Raw genomic sequence first — 17,386 nt, forward strand, 5'->3', positions numbered from 1 at the left:
CATTAAACATAATTTTTAGCCAGTAAAGAATTATAAAGAGACAAAAGATTTCTTATTCCAGTTTGTCGACATAACTACAAATTTCTTACCGAGCAATAAAAATTAAGGCTTGACTAACAGTATTGTTAGTACTATGGGTGTCGACTGCTGTCTTTTGACGTGTACAATCGTGTTACGTAACATTGAATTACCCACGTGGCTACAGTTCTTTAGGAAAGGCAACTCGTATATCAATTCACTTCAGCACGTAACTTTACTCGCATCATGTTGGGGTTTGTTGTGCAATACATAACTGTCGGTAATGCAGTTATCGCATTACTCTCTGGGCTTCTTCTGCATTTCCTCTACGAGATATATCAATTTAGAGACATGCCACCCGGGCCGAGGCTTACAAACCTTCCAGTTATAGGAAACCTGCTGAGTTTTGATCTGAAAGCTGACGATTTTCCAAGCGCCATCTCAAGGTATTCACAATATTTAATCAGGCTTTCATGGTCATAGTTGCTATCAATCCGTTCACTAACAAGTTTGTTTAAGACATTTACTCTAAGTGTAGGGATTCCCGTTAGAGATCATTTAGATGTTATGTTTGTTCTACTCGTTGTCCACCTACTGGTAAAATTGATTCTAATTACTGTTCCAATATATTTGACAAATTTTTAGTAAAATTTGAAGTGTACTTGAATAGTTTGTCGGTGAGATATATATCCTAATCACCTTTGCAGTATCTGAATTTTGCGAACGAATTGTAGTTGATGGTGAGTGGACTTTGAAGTAGCTCTCTATCATTAAATTTCATGTATCTTGATCAACGTTTTATTTTCAATAAGCCATATCGCAGGGGCACCCAAGGAGAACATAGTTCAAAACCGCTTAAAGCTAGCGTTGTTAAACGTATTTTAGCATTTAAACGGTAGATATAGGCATATTTTTATCCCCTAAAAGTTTCATCTGTTCGGATTTCCTTGCTGAATATCTCACTGTGTGAAATAAGTAATTTAGTGGAATTTACAGGGCCACGATACTCCCATGGCACTTAGCAAATCGTATACCGACACGCGAGGTGTCATGAAACGCGGCGTTTCAGAGAGTGTCCGTGTCCCCGATACCTCTGTCGTGAAAAATCAGGACAAATCGTGGCCCGGACACGTCTTCTGCGGTGTGTCAAGAAATATACGAGCTCTGATTCTTAACGATATCAGTTAGCCAAAGCTATTTCGACTTTCGACAGTGAGGTAAAATGGCATGAAAACTGAAATTTAGGAAAAATTAAACTTTACCTAACAAAAACACAACTAACTCATTTACGCAAAATTTCCAAGGTACGCCGAGGTTGTTAAAGATTTGCGCACTTGGCTTAAAGATTGAATGAAGGTAACATAAGGTTGCAATAACTTTATGCTCATTCTCTTACGCGAGATATGAAAGTTGAGTAACTGTAAGGTTGCCACGTGCACTCTGGTAGTAGGATCTGTTTTCTTTGTTGTTTTTAGCATGACCGAAGTAGTTTTCACGCCGCTAACGATGAGAATCGTTGGCTTGTTGTTTTTGGAGATCTTGTGATTCTGTTCGGGTGACTGGAAGGCATTGTTAACATAAATGGCCCGTCACTTACTCTTGAAAAATAATACAGTGTCTTTGTCACAACCAGTTAAACGAAAACAAATTCAAAACAGAGAGAACATGCGTGATAACTATTTCCTCACTTACGATGAACGACAGACGGCATTCTCGAAAAACTATGGCTACTTAATTTCAACGGAGTATTGACTAACTTTCTACAAATACTACATTGTTTTTTGAACTGCCTTTATCGCTTCCCGGGTATCGCCTCTGTCAGGAGAAAACCTGGGGGTTATACGTTCGAACGAGGCCTGGAAATGAAACAATACAGCAAAGCAACTGGTCAGCGGGTATTCGCTTTGCATATGCTCTTTCAGGTTCCGACTTGGCGTCCATTTTGAAAGTGTGAAATCGATCTTTTCGATCACGCCAACTTGTTTGATTTCCCTCAGAAGCTTGAGTCCATAATTATGCTTCTCGATAGCATCACAGGACATCTGAGGATTGTAACACATCATCATCGAACGTTCAACCTTCAGTTGTCGATAGATCTTAAGAGGCAACCCTTTCGATACAGGAGACTCAGCAAAGCAGACTGAGAATTTGAACACCGAAGTATACTAAGGACTGTACTACTAAAGCGCTCCAAGACTCAGGATTTTGCTGGAAAATTAGATAGCAAGAAAAGGTAAGCTGCCCTGTTTTCAAACTATTTAAATCATTTTAAGTTTTCAATGAAATCAATGTTTTATAAAGGAGCTGTGGCACGAAATTTATCAAAATTTAAACAGATGAAACCGCCACCATATTGACTGAAACATAAAAATAACTACTCACAACAGTTGAAGAAGGTATAAACAAGACAGCAAATTCCAAAGGAGGCTCAGATAGACAAACTTGAATAAGATTAAAATGGATTACAATTGCTGGTTTACACTTGACGTCACAGCAGCCATATTGGTGGTGTGTTAGGGTTAAGAACAGAAGCATTTCTCTCCTCCCGGAACTAAACCCTATTTTCATGTAAATTCTTCAAAAAAAAAACACTCTATTGTAATGACCTCCAACACACCACCAATATGACCGCCTTGTCACGTGGTTCCAAGCCAAGAATAGAGGTTTTTGAAAACTTGTTGGCCTAAAGTTCATTCTTTTTGCCTGTAACTTTGATGAAAATGTAATGCTTCGAGACAAATTTGTTTACATGAAACAGTGATGTTGTTATTTTCAAGTAATATTTCTTCACTTACACTAGGTTCTACTGAGGATCGCATAACTGAGTAAAATCTTGCATTCTGATTGGTTAACGAAGCGAGGTATTTAGTGTGGAATTGCGAGTTGAATACGAGGCTAAGCAATGTTGTTTCGCATCTACATGTAGGTAACAACTATCGTCAAATTCTAACACAACACAACTGCAAAAAAGGTTTTCTACAATGTCATTTTAAAATGTTTTCAAAACCATTGTCACCTTTTGAAGAGTTCAAAACAAACAAAAGTGTTTTTATAGTGAGCCGGAGGTTCTTCCTTGTTTTGAACTGAACTACAAATTCTCGAAGAGGCATAAAAAACCTCTTTCGCTCGCGACAATGAGAAAAGAAGAATATCTTGTGAACACGGCCTAGAAAATGGCAAGCCAAAGTTCAAACAAACAAAACGGAGAAGCAACAATGGAGGAAGTGCCGCAGTCAATTGGCACATAAATTATACAGGAGAAGAAATAAATACCTTCAAAGACGACATGGCCCCTCAGTGAAAACACGAAAAAGAGTACGCTGCTTGCAATCGTCCTGAATCGTGATACTTAGAAAAGTACAAAACAGAGCTGAACTTGAACAGCATTTCTAAAACATTTCAAGGTACTTACCATATGTCGATCGCGACGTTAAACTTTCAGTGCTTTTGCTTGGACACTTCATTTCTTTCAGTTTTGCCGCCGAAGAGGTAAAAGGTGTATATTATTTTCCTTCTCGAGCAAATGACCAATTTGAAAAAAGATGTCATAGATAAACGGCTTGTAAATTCAGTGAAATACCTCTATTTATCCTTACGATTAGTGTGAAGCTTGTTTACATGTAAAAGAGTTTGAAAGCAAATGTAAAAACAAGCACAAGGTACAAAAAAGTTGTCAAAGGGTCAAACGTGTACGACTGACCTTGCTTCCTATTTGCTAAAGCAAAGACAGTTCTGACAGTTGACTTTGAAATGGCTTCCTGGAGCTCGCACTCAGGATAAAAACAAACAATATTATTGCTGTTTTCTTTTTTTTTCTGATTTTTATTCAGTTATGCGATTCAAGGAAAATCCATTATCTGACGAGGGAATTCCACGTTAAATTGCACTTGAAAACCGATATCACACTCATCGCTGTGTGATTCGTGCAATATCGGTTTTCGCGTGCAATTTAACATGGAATTCCCTCGTCAGGTAATGAATTTTCCTATAGAATAAGGACTTGTAATTGGCATCATGTACAACTAAAACTTTGCTTGTCCAACCAAGATGGTGTCTTAGTGGGACATATGTCCTTTCAAGTGAAAAAAAAATGTTCACAGCCCTGTACAGTGTTTTCAAGAAAATTAGGACAAAGACAGTATACACACTGACAGTCTGTTCTTAGAAATCATACATTGCAAGCTCAACCTATAGATTAGTTAGTTATCTGCTGGCAGATAGACCTTTGTATGAAATTGTCCACCCAAACCTCATCCTCATTTCTTTGCGTTTGCTCAATAGAGCGTAATGCGGGAAAGGTCTATTAGTGACTAATCTGTAGGTTGTGTGCATGGAGGGAGGTGGGGGAGGGAAGTTACTTCCCATACATTCTCTTAAATAAAATGGAAATGATGTTCTCACAACTTGCAAAGCAATCATCAAGGGTCTTGCCAGCAGTTTTGTGTACTGATGTTGCGCATTGCATCATAAACCAAAGGTACAATGTAAACGGTTTTGAGAAGGAACAAAATTATGGTGGTTGAAGGCGGGATTGTTTCTCACTATTGCATTTCATTTATTTTGGTAAATTGCAACTTTACTGATTTCATGTCGCTTTTCAGACGTATTGTATGTTGTGGTCTTTCTTTTTTCTCTTTGAACAGTTTGGAATATGCAACATATAGCCTGTGAACAGGCTTTCTGTTTGGGGGAAGGGCAAAAAAGTTGGGAGGAGAGGGAAGGTAAAGGGGAAGAGCCTTAAGACAAACCTTTGAGGCCGCTATTCCACCCTCTTGTCTATTAATTGCTGATCTTCTGTCAGCAAGATTGTCAATTAATGTAGTCAGTTTTGCATGTAAAAAGGGGGTCAGGAGGCAACACTTGACTTTTACCTGGTGCCAAAATGCTGCTTGTTCCAATGAGTTCTTTCTCTGGTGGTAGATTATGTGCTGGAGCGTAAGCTTTGCCTGAGCAAAATTGTGGTTTTCCCTCCCATTTAAAAGTGAGGGGTCATGACATGTATACTGATTGTCTGAGGTTATTGTTGTCATTGTTTCTGGTCAGTGTGATTTGCCCTCTGATGCAACAACATTTTATTTTAGCTCTTTTGAAATGTATTTTTGTGGCTAAATAAGCTTATCAGTGATGTGCCAGAAGATGCCATGTTAAAGATCAAAAGACCTGTCAGTGTTCTCGCCAATAGGAGCTTGCATCAGAATCTGATGCACAGTGGGTGCCGCAAAATAGTAGCCTCATAGTTTCTCTACTGGCTCTTCCCCTTCCCCTCTCATGATTTTTTTAACTTTCCCCAAACAGAGAGCCTGTACTGTTCACAGGCTATGCAACATAACACATGCATTACAGCAACATATAACTGAAACAATCGCCGAAGAGTTAATGTATTGAGAAGTGTTGTGCTGCAAACCTAAGGAAAGTTAAGGCTGCTTTAATGTAAAGAACTTTCGGCAATGGATGTAATTTGTTTATTGGGCTCATTTGAATTTTGACTTTCAATTAAGGTGTTTACTGATTCCAATAAACAAAGTGAAATTAAATGTTATCACTGAATTGTAAATATGTACACAATGTAAGCTCATATTATAAAGCTCTCTTGAATAGATTTAATTCTGATAAATCTGGCACTTTCTCAAGTAATTGTTATCTCACAACTACTATTATAATAGTATTCTCTTCACCCGGAAAAATAAATGTATCTATAAAGTTGATCAATTCGATCGATAGTTCAGTACGCATTGTTGTTGGTTAAGAATTTACACAGTAATGCAGGTAGTGTCGCTTCGATTTTGCAAGGACAAATACGATATGTGAGAAAAACAAACAGGCATGAGATACATTTTTTTCAGTTATTGAATATTATTCTCTTTGCTGGTTTGCTTTCACCTCTGAACTACCACACAAGGTGACTGCTTTGCAAGTTGTGAAAATGTTTTTCAGCCCGTATAGTGTACGATCCCCACGAAAATTTATGGTTTGAATTTTAAATTCAAAATACGCTTTTAAACCCAACTCTTCTATTTGACCTTGCTTGCTGTGTTTTTTCAACTCGCTTCATCAAATTACAGTTACAAAGTAGAACTATACAATTTTCAACTCAATGCTGTGAATAAAATTATACATACACTGGACAAATAATTTTCCTACATTGCTACTTTTTATAAGCTTGAATGCCTGAGCCAATACTTGGTGCATTTTTCTACTTACCGAGTCATCACATTTCAAACTTGACCATGTATATTTTCAACAAAACTTATGAATTTTTGTTTACACTACAGTGATCATTGATCAAGACCAGGGAGCCCCTGCCCCCCCCATAAAAGCCTTTGTCGGAGTGGGTGGTTCTTTAGTCCATTGTGTTTTAAGTGCAAGTGTTTGCCTGCGCCTTCTCACATGTGTAGTGTTCATTTCAAGTGATCTGTAATGAAATTTTTGATTGTTTGATTTGATCAGAATCTCTGATTGCCTGATCACAAAGACAGTGGCCATAAAAAACAGTCCAAAGACAGTTAAGCTCATTCAAAAGGTATCACTATTAAGGGAAGAAATACACACTCCAGTCAAAAGACTCATATTATCTTTAGAAAAACAAGAAGCTAAAGTGTACTAAGTCACAATGCAATTATCTATAGTTGATGCACCTCATTCTTATAATTTTGGATCTGTAAATCACTATCTGTGATAATTTAATATCCTGCAAAGAAAACTACTAAACGAGTTAGGCCCAGAATGATACAACATTGCAGAAAAACATTACATTAAAGGAATAGAGAAAATCACTTAAAATATTCAAATCCAGAAGGCACTTTAGAGAAAATTAGAACCCTTATTCAGCCGTAATAAAAAGCTTTATGCTTTAAAAGAGGTCAAAGAAAATGCTCTTGCGTAAGAGGACAAATCCTGCTGACCAGAAACAAAAACCACAGAAAATCAATATGTGTTCCATGACCTCTCAGTGTGAAACAAGTGGCAAAAATCACATTTGTTCAGTGAAATTGTAGAACCTTCCAGAGCATAATCTACCCAGCAGAGGAAAAAAACTTATTGGAACGAGCAACATTTTGGTAGGAGGTAAAAGTCGTTTTAATAGGCCTACCAACCAACCCCTTTTATTGCTGTGCGCTCGATAAACATGCTATGGCGGATTCCATGCCAGCCACGATAGAATCAGGTAAATCCCACTATTTACAGTAGTGTGATTTGAATACCCCACTCAATGCATGAATCTGCCATAATCACCCAGCATGCAAAGAAAGTAGTGTCCGATAGCCCGGGGCTAGTGGATTTTGCTATCAGGCTAGTGAGTTCTGTTATTAACTTGCCCGATGGGCAAGTGAAGTTTTTTGAGGAATTCAGATTACAGAAGTACTGTCAAAATTAATCAATCTGTTCATCAAAACATTTTTGGGGCTAGTTGAAATGATGTTTGGGCTAGTAAATGTTAACTTCAGCTGTAAAGATGACTTTTTTTGCACCCTGTCACCATACTGATAGGAATCTAAGCAAGTGCAAACTCTGCCGCCATGTTTGTGCAATATGCACTAAGCACGATGGACTAAAGAGCCACCCACCCGACAAAGGCTTCTATTGTCTTGACCCAGGGAGGCTCCCTGGTCTTGATCAATGATTACTGAAGCGTGAATGAAAATTCACAAGTCTTGTTGAAAATACACATGGTTGAGTTTGAAATATGACTCGGTAAGTGGCCAAATGCCCTAAGTATTGGTTTAGCCATTCAAGCTTATAAAAAGTAGCAATATTGGAAAATTTGTCTGGTGTGTAGTTTTATTCATAGCGCCGAGTTGAAAATTGCATGGTTCTATTATGTAATTTGACGAAGCGAGTTGAAAATACACAGCAAGCAAGGTCAAATAGAAGAGTTGAGTTTAAAAGCTAAGGGACGCGAGCATAAAAACGTTTTCTACTAAAGGAAGAGTGTAAAAGTTTGAATTCAGCTATAAAATTCAAGTACCGAGGTTAGAGATTTAAATGATGCATTTAAAATTGAAACCATGAATTTTGGCAGGGATCGTACGCCATAAGCCCGACTTTGTCTCTACCCCCTGGTGCGTGCCAAGTATGATTTCTAAGAGGAATGTCAAACTGTGTTCCATGCAATTCTGTGTTTGTCCTTGTTTTCTTGAAAACAATGCATAATGAAACAACTATTAGAATTGGTTTTTGTGATATTTAGAATAATCAAGGTCTCAGTAAGTGTTATCAGCCTCAGCCTTCGGCTCAGCTGATGTCATTTAGTCAATCCTCTCCCTTGATTATTTCTGGATATCACAAAACCTTATCCCACACCATTAATTTTATTGTTTAATATTAACAAAGTGAACTAAGACTGTGGTGGCACAGCCCCTGCACATTAATTTTTAAATACTCAGTATCTTACATTTCAGTGGGTAATTAAGGCAGCAGTGACAGTTAAAGTAATTAAGTGAACTTCATTGATTCCTGATTTTCCTTTCAGTACTAGGCAAACATCTTAGGAGCACTATACAATATTGTGCAGGTTAGTGACACTGGGGTTGAGGGTTTTGTACCAGAAAATAGAAGAAAAGTCAATGTTGCTGAGAATTTGTAATTACATGTAACAACAAGTGCTGAAAAGAAAATAGAATACCTTATTATTTATTTGATAAAGTGCTCAACCTCAAGTAACTGCCCACCTCCAATAACCCTCCACCTTATAGGCAGAAAAAAAATGAATTATCTCCTAACCTCGAATAAGTGCCTACCGCATACCAGCTAGATTGAAAAAGACTAAGTTCTACTAAATTAAGAGACCAAGTTTTCTTAGTACAGTATTTTAAAGAAAATTTTAATGAACAGTTAAAAATCTGCTTTGGAACTCAAACAAAGTTACTCTATCTCCAACAAAATTACTTTTGGTGAAAACTGTGAGAATTCATTAAACACCCAGCCCAAATACACGTATTAAAGTGACCAACTTGAATAATAGCCCACTCTCCAGGTGCAAAACTTTAGTGAGCACCCAGGCAAGGCACTCAATCAAATAAATATGGTATTTTGTTTTGGGACCTCTTTATTGGAGTGGTACATGCAGTCGCATTTTCCAGTAGCTGTAGTGCTTGATTTATAAACACGCAACCTGTTTTATAAAAACTGCATTGACAAAATAGATTTGCAATTATTGAGAATCTATTTTATACCAATACAGCAGTACATTTCATTTCACCCTTCATTAATTCAGCTTTGCTTTTTCAAAAACACTGTATCACAGCTCCAGGTTTTGTCCAAATTACCTTTTATTAGTTAAAATTTTTTGTGCATTTAAGATAGACAATATTATTTTGAACTACTGTGCAAATTAACCTTTTAAAAAAATAATGTATGAAATAGCTGTACGTATGATCTGAAGATAGTTTATCTACAGTGTATATGTAAACTGCTTTTAATAGAGCTTTTTACCGATACAGCAACCATATTGAATTAATTCGATTTAAGGAGTATTATAGGATGCCCAGAGGGCATGAGCACATTTAGTTTGTATTTTGGAGTGCTTTTCGGGACATTATTTCGTAAAGTTTTCTTAGAATAAGATTGTGATGGGAAAAAAGATTCTTGTGCCCTGTTTGGATGTAATAATGATCGCCTTTTTCTAGTTTAGCATTAGAAATATGGTCTTTCACCGTATATTTCTCAGGAAAAAGGTGATCATGATTACATCCAAACACGGTAAAAGGATCTTTTTTCCCATTAGAATCTTATTCTAAGAAAACTTTAAGAAAAAAATGTCCCGAAAAACGCTCCAAAATACAAGCGAAATGTGCTCATGTCCCCTGGGCATCCTATAATACTCCTTAAATTGAATTAATTCAATATGGCCACCGTATTGGTAAAAAGGTCTATTAGTACCCTTATTTTATTCGGCTGTTGATAATAATAATGTTATTGAGGACAATCGCCTGTCTTTTTCCATCAATTCCCAATTTATTTTTGTGCATGCTTCACAGCAGGTATGTCAATGCCAGAAATTTCTAACCCATTGAATTTATTGGGTGGCAACAAGCTACCTTAAAATTCAAGGACAGTTTGGGGGATTCTTGCTGATCTCAGCAAGACTGTTCTTTGAAGTGCAGTGCCAACTCAATCCCAGAATTATTTATGTTTTTTCAGTTAAACCTCCAGGTCTTCAGAATAGTGCCCAGTGCTCCAAAACAAAAGGGGCAACTGTTACACTTTCATCTTCCACAAGTAGTATCTTCATGCCAGATGAAGATACTAAGTCTTGTTGACTATACTTGTTGTTGATCTCTTGTTCGATGTCCACCCTTTTTTTGTTCTGTTGGTCCACACACGCGATGTCAAGGCGATTGTGATCCAGTTTCATTTCTGTTTATATACAGAAATCCGAAAGAAATTTGAAAGTCTTATTATCCTTAACATCACATTATTATTATCATTAATATTGTTGTGGTTGATGATGTTATTATAAGCATGGGTAGTAAAGAGGTTCATACACATGTACACAAATAAACTACCTTAACCACTATTTTGGCAGTAATTTGTGGTTAATGACTGTGCTTTGCAGATTTTAGTAAAACAGATGAAGATGCGAACAGATGATTAAGGAGACCCTGCAGCAGCTAGATGCCAGCTCCTTGATTGATTCTTCCAAACCCCAGAGTTTAAGGAGATCCACCTACAAGCCAATCACCCTTAAGTTCACATGCATGGCCATTGTCGTTGATTAGCAGTGGAGCTAGTTGTCACACCAGTACATCCTCCTCCACTGCAGCCTCCCTCCCCACATTCTCTTTTACTGTAAGGAGTGGCAGTGATGATGGACATAGGATGGAGAATGGATGGATTACTCTCTAGTTGTTGCCATTTTTTGATTAAATTTAATATCTTCACTTTGAATTCTGTTTTAATTTTTGCAAAACTTTTTTTTAGAAAAAATTGAAATGTTTTGAAATCACTCATTCTGAATATTCCAATCAACCTTGCAACTGTACCTTGTATATTTCTTTGAATGAATTGTCAACATGTTCGAACACTTTTTAGAGTTAGGTTTATCAACTGACACAACTTTGCACGTTTTCCTGTCAGAATTATCAAACTTTGTTCCTGTATTTGAACTTTAAAATAAATGATGTTACGCGATTTAAAACCTGTGTTTTTCCCTCTTGCGTTGGGCAATTAGTTAATGTGAATAAGACTGGGGCGGTGATAAAAATGGTAGAATGGTTGGAACTGTTAAAACTCATTTTCAGTATAATACTGCAACCCCACAAATAAGTCCCTGAAATGCAATGAAGTGCAATGCTGACCAGGAAACATATCGTGAGGTATCAATGGAGTGAAAAGGCGGTATCAGTTTTTTCAATATCATGCATGGAAATTGAAAGTATCGTCGAATTTAGTACAATAAACGTGTTGCAATTTTCGCGTATCAGGGAGTTTTGCCACGATTTCAACATCGGTAATTTCATGAACCGTGGAATTCCAGTGGTGTTTGAGTCCCTGGTATTTCACGTACCATGGAATTTTGGGGAAGTGAAAACACTCGAAACTTCACGTATCGTGGAATTTCATCGCATTCTACGGAATCGAATCTTCACGTGTCGTGAACGTTTGGAGTATAAATTAGGATAACACAATCCGTAGCGTGGAATTTTAGTGAAAATGAAAGGCAAAAATTGTAGCGTTCGTCAACGGAACTCCATGATTCTCGGCAAATCTAGAAAAATAAGGACGTTTACAGGTCTTGACACGCCGCGTTTCAATGACGTGTCCGGATATCGGATATTCCATGCCGCGGAAAAAGTTCGATTCAGGAAAAATACGGGTCCTGATACTCAATGTATACGCTGCGTGTCCGGAACCCGATACCTCTCCATACTTCCGTTTTTCTCAAGAATACGGGTTCGTATCGACTAATATCGGGACCATGACACAACTCATTTCACACAGTGTCTAGTGATCCGAAAATGATAGGGATCAAAACTTACCTTTTCGAAAATTTCAGCCAGAAGAAAGGCTCCCGAAAATTCTAGGTGACACTTTTAGGGTAAAAATCCGTTAAAAATGGGCAATTGTACCATTTTTTAGATGTTCGAAAATCCTAGGAGAGAGGCAAGCAAGAAATTTTACAACGTTCCGAAAATTCTAGGTGTTATATCGTCTCCCGAACAGATATTTTCCAAAAATTGACGTTGGGTGCCCCTGTTTGAAGTTGCTCTCTATCATTAAATTTCATCTATCTTGATAGAAGTTTTATTAACTAAAAGGAAAAATCACCCCGATAAGCTGTATCGAACATTTGACTATAAATTTAAATTCAAGAACCCACTCGAATGAACACCAATATTGCCGCTGTGAAGTCATGTGAAAACACACTATTAGCCTATTGACAGTTTAAAAAACATACAACTTATTGACGTCATATTACTCGCCTGCGAACACAGACGTATTTCCGGTGGCTACTTTTTTCCGCTTAAAAAATACATGTGGTTAATACAATACATGTAGTTGGTATGGGTACTGTTTTCTAAGTCATTTCCTTAAAGCTATCTGTATATGTGTAGCTATGTGTTTAGCCTGCTAACGTCAATTAGCTCTAAGAAGCGATGTTCGGCATGATAAGAGTCTGGCCCTTTGGCCTCTGACAATTGGAAAGCATTTTTTGGCGTGTTTGATTTGGGCATTCGGGCATGATAAGTATAGAATGTAAATATTGATTACGCAACGGAACAAACATAAAAGATTATGCAACTAAACGAAAAGGCAATGTTGACGAATATAACGGTTATGTTGACGCCTTTGGTAATAACTTCAAACGGTTAACATAAATTAGTAGGGGCCCCATCCACACGTATCTGGATATTTTTGAATCCGCAACTTTTTCTTTCTGGATTAAGAAATGTCCACGTCCACATGTATCCGTATTCAAATCGAATACGTGTCTGACACGTACACTCTAGTACCCAGGACTCCTCTGGAGAAAGTCAAAGTCAAAGTTTGCCATCTTGAATACACTATTCACACAAGAGATTCACAGTAAAGAACTAGGCTCGATCTTGTTACGTCCCCAGATTAAAAAAAAAATTGCCAGATTTAGCGTCCACACGACACGATTCATAGCGTATTCAAAAATTTCCACTCTAGTGAGCTGATTCAAAAAAGTTGCCGATTTGTATGCCGGCCTTCACCAGATACGTGTGGACGGGGGTCGTATCCGGAAAGAAAAAGTTTTGGATTCAAAAATATCCGGATGTGGAAGGGATCGATGTAAATGAATCCTTACTACATATGTAGATATAACGCTTTTTTGTGCCTGGCGACTGACACCCCCAACTCTGAAAGGTCCATCTTCGTTAACGCAGACACTAAAAGAAAGTCCTATGCAAGCCCATTTTCTTAACACCTTCACATGCGCCTCTTTTGATATTTAGAGCGAAGAGAATTCGCCTTGTGACGCCTTGTGCGGACCTTTTTTCAACGCCTATTGCAAAACTGATTTGTGCAATTGGTTAGGTTGGGTGAGGGAGCCGAGGGACGGTTTTAATCTAACTTCTTTAAGATGAATTTAAATTTTAACTTTTACAGCATCCAAAAAAAATATGGCAGAGTTTTCTCTCTTAAACTTGGAAGTTTCAAGTTTGTTATCGCTGGAACACCTGAGGCCGTGAAGGAAGTTCTGGTCACAAGGTCAGCTGACTACAGCGGAAGACCACAAACATATTACTTTAGAAAAATGACTCTTGGTAAGTGAACTTGACTTTAATTTTCACATTGAACTTCCGAATGTCTCGAACTGCAACTGGATTTCGATCTTTAACCCCTTTGAGTACTCCTTTGACTCAAGGTCGACCAAAGTCATTTTTAAAAGATAGGAAGTATCTATAATTTCTTGTGTCAAAATCATCCTACCAAGTTGGTACAAAAACGTTCTGTGCATGTTATACTCATGAACTGCGAATTGTGTTATCAACAATTCGGAAATCAGTGATCCCAATTTACCACCTGATTGGGAAATCTAAACAGCCAGGTAAATTTAAGCTTAGTGTAAAAGAAAGGTCAGATATAAAAATCATGTCTTTACATTTGAAAAGTAATTTTAAAAAATAAATTGTCTTTTAGTAACCGTTATATTATAACAACAAAGTAAAAAGCCTCAATTGATGAGTAAACAGAATTAAATTTTACCTGGTTAGAATTACGAGGAGGTGGCCTAAATTGAATGTCCTCGTTGTTGTTTATCTGACTTCACTTAACCACAGGGTGATAACGAGTGTGACATTCCACACTGGCTTACATGAACAGCGGAGAAAGATCGTTTGGATCTCACGTATACGGTGTGATAACATGACCAAACTTCATTGTAACGAAAAACTATTATATTTGATTACCCACTGAACTCTGCGCGCACTAAAATTATTATCATTAACAAGATCTCCGCTATTAGGCTCGGCTGAAACTAATTATGAGTTTGGTTTACAAACTAAACCACCCTTTTGGTAGTTAAACCTGGTTCATTTCGAAAGTGCGTACCCCTTATTTCTGAATGTATGCGTGTGTGTGTTTCTCTCTTGCAGGTGGAAAAGATATCATTTTTGGAGATGATAATTTACCATGGAAGTATCACCGACGCATTTTTGTCTCAGCTTTAAGACAATACGTTTCCAACATACCCCTTATTGAAGAACGTCTCAGTAAATCCACTCGGAAGTTACTGAATTTATTCGAGAATGAAAAAGGAGAGGCCTTTGATCCTGTTAGGTTTATAACACCCTGCATCGCAGACATAATTAGCGGAATAATATTCGGTAAGCAATTTGACACAGGCGACAAAAATGTTGGTGATTTGTTAGCTGATGTGGAGTCGTTCGCGAGAAGCACCGAAGATGTCAAAGCCATGGTTTTTCTTGGTTTCTTTCCTTTCTCAAAGTATTTTCCTTTTAAATCGTGCGAGAAGGTGGTTGGTTACATTCGACATGGTTTGGAGGTTATAAGAAAGGTTTTCAAGGAGAGCGAGAAGGTGTTTGATTCAACGAAGACACCTGAAGATCTCATGGAAGCTTTGATGCATGCCCGGAATGAAGCCTTAGCCAAAAATTCGGGAGACATGGCAGCCATAATGTCTGAAGACCACCTCATTAATACCATAAATGACATGTTCGCAGCAGGCTATGAAACCATTACAGACACTCTAAGCTGGGCAATCGGGTTTCTGGTGCAGTACCCACACTATCAGAGAGATATTCAAGCACAGTTAGATGAAGTGGTGGGCCGCCATCGGATGCCGTGCTTAGACGATCGCTTGAGCCTGCCCCTCGTCCAAGCTACAATCATGGAGACATTGCGACTAGGAAACATTGTACCACAAGCATTACCCCACTGTGTTCTCAAGGACACCTCCCTTTGCGGCTATCGTGTTCCTAAAGGTACGATCGTCTTTGTTGACACAGAGTCAGTGCATCTGGACCCAAAATGCTGGGAAAATCCCATGGTGTTTGACCCATATCGCCATATTGACGATCAAGGCCAGTGGATTACAGACAAAGGAAATTTCTACCCGTTTGGTGCAGGAAGACGTACGTGCGCTGGGGAGCCGCTGGCGAAAATGGAGCTGTTTATGTTTTTGTCTTGGATGTTGCATAAGTTTACATTCGTGCCCGAGGAAGGTCAAAAACCACCATCGCTTAAGCCTCGCCGAGCATTGGTCCAGTTTCCTTCTCCTTACAAGATAAGAGCAATAAAACGAGAGTGAAACTCAAGTAACACGAACATTTAAAATATATAGCTCTACGTTGCCTAGCTAGAAAAGTTTAAGGATCATAAAACTCTGTATTTTCTTTTATGCTTATAAGTAATACGAATTAATACGAATATTGGTTTTTAAGCTGTAGGTGGAAGACCAGTGTCAGGGCACCAGGCTGTTTATTTTCATAGGCCCGACACCCTTAAAGTAGCCGTTTGCTGGATTTTTGTCGACAGCAGGGGTATGTAGTTCGATATTGCAATTACTCTAAAGTGAGCGCAAATGAATAGGTTTCTAGACGGATTTAGTACAAAGTTTAAACTGCCTTTTTTCTGAAAATTGCAAGTTAAGGATATGGAAGCTAAGCCCAAAATTGCCAGTTTTGGGTTAGAGTTTTGTCAAACAAACCTTCTTGTTCTAATTACGCATCTGTTGATGTGTCGCTTTCTCCCCTTTTCGCTCTTTGCCCAGAAACGGCTGTTACTCAGACAATGCTTTCACGATGCCACCTTTGCCTTACTTTTGAAATAGACATCGGTTGCAAGGTGCGAAATCCCGTTGAAAGGTAGTTCACTACGTTCACCATATTCAGCTACGTTGCCTTTCAACTCTCTCTTTTTTTTTATTTTACTCGAAGTTGAAGTTGGTAGCGTCGTCGATATTGAGAAGCCTTATGGGGGAAATATACCTCATCGTTGAGAGCATAATAAGGTCAACCTGTTGAAGAGTCAACTTTGCTCAAAGTTGAAGGAGAGTTAATCTAAGTGTAGACGTCTCCCTTTTTTTTTTTTTCGCCAGCGTGGAACATTGGAGATAAAAGACGAGGGAGCCTAAGCAATAACGACGTCAACAGCAACGAGATCGGCAAAAAAGCTGTAGGTTTAGATTGACAAACAACAACTTTGCACGTGCATCACGCTTTTTCGTACATTTCTTTGCCATCACTGCACGAATACGACGTGAAACTTCCTAATTTCACGTGGAGGGCACGTGAACACAAGACAACGATTTTCTTTTTCTCTTTGTGAACTTAGATACACTCCTTCGGAAATCGTTAACATTGGACAAATTAAAAGAATTGGAATAAGGGCGTAAATTTTAAAACAGCGAGAATTCACCGTTTGGGTGACGTTTTCGCTACCGTTGCCTTCGTTGTTGCTTAGGCTCTCTTCTTGTTCCAATAACAAACTGGCGCTTGACTGAAGAGAAAGCAGAAAATTACATGATCCGTGCGTTTCAGGTTAATTGTTTTTCTAAATTTTCTTGGGAAGGCACATTTTCAGGCAAGTTAAATATCGTTCCACAAATCGGTTTTACGCTCAGATTTCAGTGAGCATTTATATATGAATTATAAAAGGACTTAATTAAAGCATGAACGCCCTCTTACTGCTATGTCCTGGGCGTTGTTTCTGTATATATTAACTTCGCTTGTTTGGTTATATAATTCATTTTAACCCCATCCATTCCAATAATTAAGAGCATACTTAAGGGAGCCTTCCTTTGAATTCCAACTGACAAGCGCTCCATTGGTGTATAGTACTTTCCAACTTCCGGGCCTCAAAGACAACAATGATCATCATCATCATCATTGTAACTGGGACTTCTTAGACGTTATATGTTTAGTTTCAACTATTTGTT

The 17,386-nt window shown here is 38.1% G+C and overlaps 2 protein-coding genes across 2 annotated transcripts in view; both read left to right on the top strand.

Moving 5' to 3' along the window:
• The window catches only part of LOC140953594 (NADH dehydrogenase [ubiquinone] 1 beta subcomplex subunit 7-like), a 139,506-nt gene that overhangs the window by 108,325 nt on the left and 13,795 nt on the right, over positions 1 to 17,386 (top strand). The window lies entirely within an intron of this gene.
• LOC140953588 (steroid 17-alpha-hydroxylase/17,20 lyase-like) lies at positions 253 to 15,973 on the top strand. Its single transcript, XM_073403003.1, has 3 exons — positions 253 to 464; positions 13,594 to 13,751; positions 14,583 to 15,973. Exons 1-3 carry the CDS (start codon positions 265 to 267, stop codon positions 15,755 to 15,757), a joined length of 1,533 nt encoding a protein of 510 aa, XP_073259104.1. The 5' UTR covers positions 253 to 264; the 3' UTR covers positions 15,758 to 15,973.

Source organism: Porites lutea, chromosome 12, assembly GCF_958299795.1.
Source record: "Porites lutea chromosome 12, jaPorLute2.1, whole genome shotgun sequence".
NCBI lineage: Eukaryota > Metazoa > Cnidaria > Anthozoa > Scleractinia > Poritidae > Porites > Porites lutea.

Excerpts from the sequence above, each read along its gene's own strand:
- LOC140953588 (XM_073403003.1), top strand. The coding sequence starts at position 265 with ATGTTGGGGTTTGTTGTGCAATACATAACTGTCGGTAATGCAGTTATC. Across the intron at positions 465-13,593 it reads TTTCCAAGCGCCATCTCAAG|CATCCAAAAAAAATATGGCA; the intron begins GTATTCACAATA and ends TAACTTTTACAG. Across the intron at positions 13,752-14,582 it reads CTTTAGAAAAATGACTCTTG|GTGGAAAAGATATCATTTTT; the intron begins GTAAGTGAACTT and ends TCTCTCTTGCAG.